The sequence below is a fragment of the Rhamphochromis sp. 'chilingali' genome (genome assembly GCF_963969265.1).
Source record: "Rhamphochromis sp. 'chilingali' genome assembly, chromosome: 11".
Classification (NCBI taxonomy): Eukaryota; Metazoa; Chordata; class Actinopteri; order Cichliformes; family Cichlidae; genus Rhamphochromis; species Rhamphochromis sp. 'chilingali'.
Window position 1 is genome coordinate 22,349,572 of NC_137938.1, and position 10,908 is coordinate 22,360,479.

The 10,908-nt window shown below is 39.5% G+C and overlaps 1 protein-coding gene across 3 annotated transcripts; it reads right to left on the reverse strand.

Moving 5' to 3' along the window:
- Positions 1-5: 5 nt before the first annotated feature.
- il6r (interleukin 6 receptor) lies at positions 6-10,055 on the reverse strand. 3 transcript variants are annotated; one of them, XM_080895668.1, is made up of 11 exons: positions 9,802-10,055; positions 7,053-7,685; positions 5,609-5,732; positions 5,036-5,214; positions 4,764-4,933; positions 4,486-4,630; positions 3,593-3,765; positions 3,355-3,493; positions 2,341-2,379; positions 1,842-1,947; positions 6-1,702 (listed from the first exon to the last, which is right to left on the reverse strand). In XM_080895668.1, the coding sequence occupies exons 1-11, from the start codon at positions 10,007-10,009 to the stop codon at positions 1,441-1,443; spliced, it is 2,178 nt and encodes a 725-aa protein (XP_080751794.1). In that variant the 5' UTR covers positions 10,010-10,055; the 3' UTR covers positions 6-1,440. The 3 variants fall into 3 exon arrangements, with proteins under 3 accessions (XP_080751794.1, XP_080751793.1, XP_080751795.1); XM_080895667.1 differs by having other exon boundaries at positions 3,355-3,496; XM_080895669.1 differs by lacking the exon at positions 2,341-2,379 and having other exon boundaries at positions 3,355-3,496.
- Positions 10,056-10,908: the final 853 nt, after the last annotated feature.

A 10,908-nucleotide genomic window follows, 5' to 3' on the forward strand; every position in this document is an offset into this window, starting at 1 on the left:
GAGTTAGTATCATTCTTGACAGATCGATATGCTTGACATATTATATACCCATCATTTGGATATGAAGTCACCAAAACTGCCCCACTGCTCCTTGGCCATCTCATTCTCACAATTACGCCTTCACAACATCTTCTGACAGGCAACCGTTTTCATCAACTGTTTATACATTTGTTAAGCACTGTATATGTTGGCATTGCCTACATATTACATATATATATGTAAATATTTATATCTCTTGGCATGTTACTGGGGTTACAGAACCAAATATATGTGGTAAAATGTAAATAAGGATTTGTGGTTGAACAGGATAAAAAACAAAAACGAATCCACACATGTCCTCCTCCTCCTCACTTTATATAAATGTCACACTATTAAGCATTAGTAAGGTATTAGCAAGTGCCTGATTTATCATTTATACATCATTACTCCCCCTTAGTATGTCATTTAGACTTGCTATTAATTAAAAAGTGCTACTAATGTTATTTATTCTTATGTTTTATTGTTGTTTTTGTACTATTTTAACATGTTTAAAAATCTATCTATCTATGCTGGTCTAGAAACATACAGCTTATTCAAAAGTAGCTCACATTTGTTTATTTGAAAGGTTCCCTTGCATTCTTATAACAGCAGGTGAACCATTTAAAGTCCACCATGTCACTGAAAAACTATACAAAATAAGTTGTTGTTTTTTCACTGTGCAATAACTACAAAAATCAAAAGCATGTTGGGGACTATGACTGTCCCAGTCTAAAATCCCAGGCAAACAGATGAAGTATTTACAAGACCTCAACCACTACTTCTGCAAACCCTGCATACATTATGAACACCCTGAAAGGAAACAATGTGATATATTTGATAACCTTTAGCAATATATACAAAATTCAGACAGGTCAGGTTGCTCAAAAATTGTAAATTATTTGACCTGCATAACACATATTTTAGTTGCTCTGATGCAGGACAGTAAACTCTACATAGCTTCAAACCTGGGACCTTCTTGATACGAGGTGATGGTGCTAACCATCAGACCACCATGCTGTGTGTGTGTTCTCTGACATGCATGGCAGGCTAGGTGGTGATTCTAAATTGGCCGTAGGTGTCAATGGTTGTCTGTCTCTCTGTGTTAGCTCTGAGACACAATGACCACCTGTGCAAGGTGTAGCCTGCCTCTTGGTTGGATGGATGATGTAGGATAGAGAAGGTAAAGGGCAACTCTTTGGACCAGTCACACAAAAAAAGTGTTTAAGAGGTATTTTAGGTATGAGATAAAGTTAGATAGATAAAGACAGATAGAAGCAAAGTCAGAAAGCTGCTTCTGACTTTGCTTCTTAAAGTTCAGTGGAGAACATCGTGCCATCTATAAAACTGGCACGGAACTGGAAAACAGTCCAACAGTATAAGTTGCCACATTTTCTGCCTATAATTCTTCTTTCTGCACAGCTCTCATTCCCTCTGGAGGAAGAAATAACTTGTGTTGTTGAAGTGCCTGGCGTCTGTCATCTCTCTCAAAGGCTTTTGTTCCTCATTTTCTTCACTTTCGTTTTCATCACTTGGTGGGTGCTCTTTGTTGCTCTTTGTAGGGACAAAGGTCACCAAAGCTACTCCTTCTGGGGCAACCGGGACAGAGGGCGAAGGTTGAGATGAGTCATCACAGAGGGTGGTGAAATAAAGACTGTGCAGTTTAGAGATAAATCTGTCCTTGTGCCTGAATGACAATTTAAAAAAAGAAAAAGAAATATGAAAATGAAGGAGCTGACCGTACATCACATCTTAGAAATGACTAATGTTATGTCATAAATCTGCCCTTTTTTGAAGAGATGCATTGAAAGTGCCAATGTCAGTACCCGAAAGTGTAGATGGCCAAAATGACAGACAAGATAGCGAATAAACCAAATATCCACAGCAAATGATGTGGCCACTCTTTAGGTTTTGGTGGAGGTTTTGTGGGATCTGTGGTAAAAAAGAAGGGTAGACTGTGATAAATCTTAACTGAGCAAGACAGCATCCATCTAAATACATCTGAGTGCAACTGAACGTCTGTGTTTGCGTGTAGGTGTGAGGAACCATAACTCCTGAGGCCTGTTTTTGTTGCAAGCCTGAGTTGTTATGATGACATGGTTTCCTGTTAAAACCCAGGGGGCAGAGGGGATTTTCAGCACTAACAACATTTAAGAGTTCCCTCTCGTCTTTTGGCTCTCTCGCGCACACACACACACACACACACACACACACACACACACACACACACACACACACACACACACACACACACACACACACACACACACACACACACACACGCATAAGTAACTGTAATATTTCACAGTTTGCATGCCAACTCACCATCATCTGGATATTGATCACCTGAACCTGAACCTGAACCTACGGGGTAAATAATATATTTTAAAAACATATTAGTAGGATAATAATAAATGATAAACCTGAGATAACAAGGCAAAGTTGTATAAGGCAATTTTAAAAAAGACTGAAATTGTCCATTTCCTAAAGAACTATGTCAGACTGCAATAAGACATAGTTTAAGTGGTCCCAATAAGCAGACAAGGAGATGTTACAGCAGGGAGGAATAACTCCTGGGGGAAAATTATTCTAAACTGAATTCTGCAAACTTTTCAGGTGTTTATAGCTATGTTAGTTCAGAGTTGCCAAGCAGCAAGACTTGCTTCTTTGGTTGTAAGAAGTTTTGGGTAATTTAGCAGACAAATTCTTTACCAATTAAAAGTCAATATGGCCTAACACTTGCTTTCAAAATAAAAAAGACTATAAATAATCCAACATGATAGTGCCTAATCCAGCAGAATCTTGTTTCTCTCTTTCTCTCTCTCTTTTTTTGGAGGGCTGTTTCTTCCTTATTTTAAAAACAGGCTGAAAGAAGTGACCATTAAAGAGAACAGAGAGTTGGACTGATGTTTAAAAAGAAAGGGTTTTTTCACCACAACGAGGGGAAGTGCACTAATGGTACACGGTCAATATCTTGAACCCCTAAGCCACTGAGAAACTTCTTAATAATAATAATAATGGATTGGATTTATATAGCGCTTTTCAAGGCACCCAAAGCGCTTGAAAAGCTATTCATTCACTATTCATTCACTCTCGCATTCACACACTGGTGGTGTAGCCACAGCTGCCCTGGGGCAGACTGACAGAAGCGCCCCTTAAACATCTGTCACAGGATTTAAAGTTTAATTTCATTCAGCACAAATAAAGTCCACTCAGCTACTTCTGTGAAAACTTACACTCTTGTACTGTGCTTTAATTGAGCATATAGAATACTTACTGATAAACTTAAATATACTTATTTATTTTATTTTTTAGAGGTGTGTGTGCGTATTTATTTACCCGTTGGGGGGCTCACAGGATAAGGTCTACTCCACTCACTCCACTGACCATCATGTTCTGCCTTATACCTCAGCTGTATCAGGAAGTCAACGTCAGGTGTAGGAGTCACTACGATGGTGTAGGAGCCCTCTCCTTCAAACTGCTGTACCAAGATGGACATATACAGGCAAACGTCTCCATTTACTGACACAACAGAGTGTTCAACTTTTCACAACTAAGTAAAACCTTGTCTACTTACGTTTTCGCTGTGAAAGGAGAGGTTTGTTTCCCCGTATTTGATCTCACAGATGAGTCTAAAATTGTGTGGCTCCTCGAAGTTTGTCGGTAAACTCCAGCACACTGTCATCATCGTCGTCATATCCTGTCTTTCCTCCAACGTCGCTGACACGATTGACGGAGGCTGAGGCTTCTCTGAGGGATCAGGGACGAACATGTAAAGGTCTTGTATGTGGAATAATATGACTAGTTTAAAAGATGACGAATTTGTCTGTAATTTACTTGAATATGAAATATTAGTCAGATACATTTCACAATTAAACGTTTTGCAATTAGGAGCATTACAACTTATCCAAAGGTACAATAATAAGTCTTTAAATCATTACTAATGTGTTTAATATAAACCAGAAGACTTTCCTAAAAATGAAAATATGCTTATTTGTTTTCTTCTTGGGAAATTAGCTAGTATTCCTCTTTCATGTCTGTAGAACAATTGTGAAAATCAATCAGAAGGCATCTTAACTTACAGACGGGCAAGATTAACCGATAAAAACAGAACAAAACAAAACATAGACCACAAAGTGGTTTCACTTTCATGTCTAAACTTCGACTTTAAAGGGAATTTGAAGTATTTAATCTGGGAAGGTGCAACAGGACACTGTTACTCATAAACTTTTTCAACCACTTCATCAACTGGTATCCTGAATGCTGAGCCAATCTGCACATATTCAAGTCATTCATAGAGGAAGAAAAATTGGAGGCTGTATAAATGTACATGAGAGGATGTTTAAGCAAAGTTTTTCATGAGAAAGTCTAATCATATGGCACAGAAACAGAAATACTACCTCGTCATGACTCTGTGTCTAGGATGGATCATTTTTCTGATTTTTTTTTCTTGGGTTTGTGTAAATTTACCTGTCCAGCTCTTAGCATAGGTGGATGGACTCCATTCACTCCATTGTCCATCAAATTCCTCTTTAGCTCTGACTTGTATCAGGTACTCAACACCAGGCATTATATCAGTGATGGTTGCTTGCCGCTGGCCATTAACTGGCAGTACCTGAATACATACATATAAGACAAAAATCTCTGAAACAAAACTGCGTTTTCTGTTTCATGCCAGCGTAATGAACATTGAAAAAAAAAAAAAAATACACACTTAATAGTTTGACAACAGGTGTCTCAGCACTGACCTGTTCGTTGCCAATTGACGGTTTGACAGGGTTGTATTTAACTTCATAGATCAATTTATAGAAGTTATCTTGCACCTTCCAGGATGTCGGTAAATTCCAGGAGACCGTCAGCCTGTTCTTCTTTCCTTTCTCCTGTCGGACTGACACATTTGACGGAGGGTCTGGTTTTACTGAGGAGTGGGAACAAACACAGTGAGCACAACTTTAAAGCACTTCAGAAGGCCAATACTCAGTCCTGTCATGGACACATGTACTTTGACTTGAGCACTTACAAATTTTTAATGGTGTAAAGTACTTAAGGGGGCTGGTGACATTGCCTGTGATGCTTGTCACACACATGTAGACCAGGTGAGGGGTTCTCCGATCATCCTCAATGTGGTCCAGAGCACACCAACAGCGAGAGAGCCGAGATGAGTATGAGCATGACACTCGCTTGAATTTCTCTCTTGGACTGAGAGAAGGAAAGGAAAAGAACAGTCAGTCACACAAAGATGGACATAAAGGAAAAGAGAAAGTGGCCTACAACAACATTTCTACTACATTAGGCCCATTTACAACTTTCACACTTTTTTCTTTTTCATTTTTGATCTCAAGTAGTTTACTGGAAATAGTATTTATTTATGTAACAGCAATGTTAGCATTTTGACTGCACAAGATTACAGAAGTTTTGCAACATACACCAATATTGATCGAGAACAACCACAGTATGCACATTTTTTTATCCATGGCTTGCACACATCAGTTTTCCTGTATGTATGTAAATACAGGAGCAAAATATTACTTGATGATCCTTTTAAAACACAACACAAAGCACTCATGGGGGACTTCAAGTGCAATGAACGTACTTTTTACTCAGCAAGAGGTAACAACTAGGCTGCTTTATGGCGGCTTTCTGAGGCATTCCTTCACAGCGGATTTTACTACTGGGCGACTTTTTGTAGCAGAACAGACTGGGAGGCTCAGGAGAATCTAAGAGATAAAGAAGACATGTAAACACACTGTTCACCCATCCATTTTTAAAAATCAATTATCTAAATAGGGTCCTCTCAGGCTCTACAGCCCTCAGGTAGTTTGTTATATTGTTGGCCTTCATGACAGCACGATTAGAAAAAGACTGAACTATGTGTTGTTTTAATGGCTGCCAGGAGAAAGCTTCTACTCTCTTAAAAAGATCATGGCAGCATGACTTAGATTTGCAAAGTGGCATGTAAACAAACCAGAAGAATTTGGGAACAATGAACTTTGGACAGACGATAGTCACAACACCACGTTTGGTGATGCATATCAGCAACAGTCTGGCACAACAGTGGAGTGATGATCTGGGCTTGTTATTTAGCCACAGGACCTGGGTGCCTTACAGATATTGAGTCAACCGTGAATACTTCTATGTAAAAAAAAAAGTATTCTAGAGGCAAATGTGAGGCCTTCTGTTTTACAGCCAAATGTTGACCCATACTGGCTCATGCAACAGGACGACGAGCAAGCACAGCAGCAAAGCTATAACATATCTGAAAAAGAAAAGAATGGATGTGTTACAATGGCCCAGTCAAAGTCCCGACCTCAGCCTGACTGGTATGCTGTGATGGGGCTTCAGGAGAGCTGTGCATTAGCAGTTCAGTTCAAATCAATTTTATTTATATAGCACCAAATCACGGCAACAGTTGCCTCAAGGCAAGCTTTACATCGCAAGGTAAAGACCCTAAAACTGCTAAACTGCAAAATATTTTTGGTGTCACTATTTAAAATTTGAAATTTGCCCAAAAACATTTAAAGTCACAGTTCACCCGCTGGTTTGTTTACTGATTGTCTATCAGTGAGTCGTGTGTACAACATCAATCCTGACCCAATGATATACAAGTTCTGAGCTGGATTTAAAAGATGGATTTTAAATGGTAAAATGGTAAATGGCCTGTATTTGTATAGCGCTTTTCTAGTCCCTAAGGACCCCAAAGCGCTTTACACAACCTGTCATCCACCCATTCACACACACATTCACACACTGGTGATGGCAAGCTACATTGTAGCCACAGCCGCCCTGGGGCGCACTGACAGAGGCGAGGCTGCCGAACACTGGCGCCACCGGGCCCTCTGACCACCACCAGTAGGCAACGGGTGAAGTGTCTTGCCCAAGGACACAACGACCGAGACTGTCCGAGCCGGGGCTCGAACCGGCAACCTGTTTAAAGCCATTTGCCTTCCACCTATAGGCTTTTTATTTGAAAATGAAAGCATGGATGGAATTATATAACCTTCCTCCTCCATCACAAAGTCCTCACTATGAGAACTCACCTGCAACGATCACCTTTAAGCTAAACTTTTCTTTGCCTTTGTGATGACAACTGTATTTTCCAGAGTCTTCCATTCTCAGTGAGGCGAGAGTTAGCGTTGTCCCACTCCTCCCAAATTTAATTTCACCCCAGTCCCTGTCTTCTGTCCCCACTGTCATCGTGTTCCACTTCCACTCAGGCATCACTTTTATCCCCCTTGTTACCCGGTTCACTCCTTCCCCCACTTCATCCTCTTCATCCTCCTCATAGTCATCCTCAACATCTGTTTCTCCAGTGGTCCAATGAGATTCGTCCTTCAGCGATCGAGTGGCCCTGGTTGGCTGGACGATGTGAGGAGAAGTTGTGTACCCTGCATCTGAATATATGAGGCTTCTGTTTCCTCCTGCCTCCGTGAAATGAGGGCTGTAGCCCTCACTTACATTCTTCAGAGAACTGTCATCACTTTTGACTGAAACTGCACTGTTTTGTATATCATTTGGAGCGGCTGGTGTCCCGTTCGAAGAACCATCCCTTTTGTTGATGTTTAAGCTGCTTCCCTTCAGACTGATCTTTACACCATCCACCCTCACATGACCGCCACAGGTCAGAAACAGCTTACAGCCCGGCGATAAGACCAACACACCTGGAGGAGGGTCTGCAGAAAAACACACAAACACAGAATCTGTAGAACTAATAAGAACCAGAATCATTTTTGATGTACGTGTGTGTGTGTGTGTGTGTGTGTGTGTGTGTGTGTGTGTGTGTGTGTGTGTGTGTGTGTGTGTGTGTGTGTGTGTGTGTGTGTGTGTGTGTGTGTGTGGAATGTTTGTGATTTGATTGTTCATACAGTGTTTTGTACAAAATGTTAGCTTCTCATTATTTTCAGTACTGGTTGTATTTGACTAGGCACAACACAGAGCGACACATTGCATAACCTCCACCCCAACTTCCTCTTTTAACGTGTCTCTCATCTTCATCATTTCTTTTCAGTCTTGTATTATTTCTAACATTCCCCGTAATGTTTCAGATTTTCTGCTCAGACCTCACACAGTCACTTATAACCTGACATGTTTTGGTTTAGTATGACTTGCCTGAACTTGACTGGGTTGAAGTCATAGTTTCATTCCCCTTAGTCTTTAGTAAAACAAATCTTTTTGCTCTTGCCCAGTTAACCGTTGTGTCTTTTTAAACATCTGATAAGACTTTATCTGATAAATCTGATAAAATGGAGACTGAAGCTGAAGCTGATAAGGGCCTGATGTAGAATCAACAGCCACTATGTTATATGCTGGTACTGGGTTAGTCCTTCTCTGTTCATACTGACATGATAGCATCACACAGTCGCTATAGAAAGTTATGCTTAATTCAAACTAACTTAAAAATAAAAATAAAACTCGATGTGAAAAAAATAGTTACTAATAAAAGTAGACTTTGAAGAAATTGAAATGAGCTTAAATGATTTTGTAAACTTGGAAAACTAACTAAAATAAAGTAAAATTGGAGAGAAAATATCCTTTTAACATTTGTTAGTTTTGTAAAATTTGTTGTCACAAGTTTCCTAATGAGGCTTTGACTGACTTTTTTTTTTTTAAACTTGTTACTTGTTACTTTTAAAAAGCTCTCTCTGTCTCTGGTATATGGTTTCCAGACAACAGTCAATAAAGAAACTAAAACTGACATTGAAACTAATAAAAAAATAAAATTAAAACAAAACATTTTCAGTAAACTGAATTAAAAACAAGAGGTCAAAATAAGATCCACATAAAAACTAAGCTTTCATGCTGTTTATGTCTGATCCTACCATCCACATGTGCAGCAGAAATTGACACATCACAGCAGCCAATATTTTCTGTCCAGTTTTAATGAGCCCTGTCAATTATAGCTTCGCTTTCCTCTTTTTAGCTGACAGATGTGCTGCTGCTATAGCCTATATATTTCAACGTTCAATGTGTTGTGCATTCAGAGACCTATACACCTTCATGCTTCTGTTGTAACTAGTGAATATTTGAGTTGCTGTTTCCTTCCAATCAACCTGAAGCAGTCTGGTCATCCTCCTCTGACCTCCGGCATCAACCAGACATGTTCACCCAGAGAACTGTCGCTCACCTGATAGCTTCTCTTATTTGAACCATTCTCTGTTTACCCTATAGACAGATGTGTGGGAAAATCCAGGCAGATTCTGAGATACTCAAATTAACCTTTCAAGAATCACGCCACATTCAAAGTCAGCTACATCATCATCTCACATTCGGATGCTCAGTTTGAACTTCGGCAGATCGTCTTGACCACGTCTACACGCGTAAATCCGCTCAGCTGATAAGACCGGCATACTTGAACAGGTGTACCTAATGAAGTGGCCGATTAATTTTTGTTTGTTTGTTTTTATATGAATTTTCCTGACTCTGTGCCTATAATATTTATAAAATGTAAAGTTTACAACAAAATAAAAAAAAGCTTGTAAAATTAGCTGCCACAACGCGTCATAACATTTCCCAACAGGATAAAAACGCATTTTCCCCGAAAGAACAAAAGCGGAAAGAGCAAGAAAAAAAAGCTTACTTTATATATTATCCTGTAATAATACAGTCAACTTCGATGAAGTAAATATTTTTAAACGCTGTGATTTTCAGTTAACTCCAAAACTAGACTCCAAAAAATCCTAAATTACAATAACTTAGCCTAAATTAGCCTAAGTTTTTGTTATTCTTAATAACAAAGAAAACAGATGAAGAAAAAAAATTACATTTAGACAATATGAGAGGAGAGGTTACCTTTTCTGGGACATGTTCCTTCAAAAACTCCGCTGACCGGAGCGAAGAACAGCAAAAGGAGAAAAATCCCCATTTTTACCCAGAGATCCTCCTTCCAGCGGCGGGTCCTCACACCATCGCCGACGGCAGCAACTGTACACTGACCCCACTCAAACGTTTTACACCGTGAAAACAAGACCGAGCTATTTACACCACGAAAACCGCTCATGCAACACCAAAACCCCCTGTGCAGACAGCAAAGTTAAAGGCGGCTCTCTCTGGTTGGCTCAGTCTGCTGTCCATGAGACCCGTTATTGTGAAATCCCTGCGCTCTTCCCCTTGTTCAGCGCCGTTACACAGAGGAAATCCTCCTCAGCATCAAAATAAGCCCCCCCAACCCAGCGAAAGCTGAATATAGCTCTGCTATATTAATATTCATTTATGAAAAATCTCTTAACTTAGAAAGTTCCTTAAAAATATTTTCACATATCCTGTTTTCTTACTGTAGTGTTTTTAGTACATACACCATGGCGCACGAAAGGAAAATGGCAAATGTGGCAATACAGACTGAAGCTTTTAATATTTCATATATATATATATACTGGGAGTCATTTCCACCTGAAACTTCGTTTGATGAGTAAATCATTTGCACAGACGCAGCATGTTTCCCTCATGTGAAAGACAAATCAGATTTTTATTCAATATCATTCACATCCACACTTCCACAGAGACCTGCCTCCTGCTAAAACTGTACAGTACATTCATTTAGACCAGATTTTGCAGATCACGTGAGCTGTGTTTCAACTGCCTGTTGCTGACCGTAGTACAGAGAGATGTCCAAGAGCAGGTCAGTGTTCCTTTGGTTACCCTATTTAATGATTATCCAAGTCTGAGGTGCATCAACACTTGGATTAGTGGAGGGGTGGAAAAAATAAAAGAAAAAAGGGGGCGATATCTTGGCTTTGTTAAGGCATGATTGTCCACAAACAACTTCCTTTCTTTAATTCATGAACAAAAATGAATATAAAGCACTTTACTGGAGTATATGGTACAGTACGGATAAGCACTACTGTTCACAATGACAACAATCATGATTAGGAATTTAACAAATCACTTTTTTTTTTTTTA

Coding starts and splice junctions, on each gene's coding strand:
- il6r (XM_080895667.1), bottom strand. CDS start 10,009: ATGAGCGGTTTTCGTGGTGTAAATAGCTCGGTCTTGTTTTCACGGTGT. Junction 5,215..5,608: donor TACCTCTTGCTGAGTAAAAA/GTACGTTCATTG, acceptor TCCTTCTCTCAG/TCCAAGAGAGAAATTCAAGC. Junction 3,766..4,485: donor CTATGCTAAGAGCTGGACAG/GTAAATTTACAC, acceptor CTGATCCCTCAG/AGAAGCCTCAGCCTCCGTCA.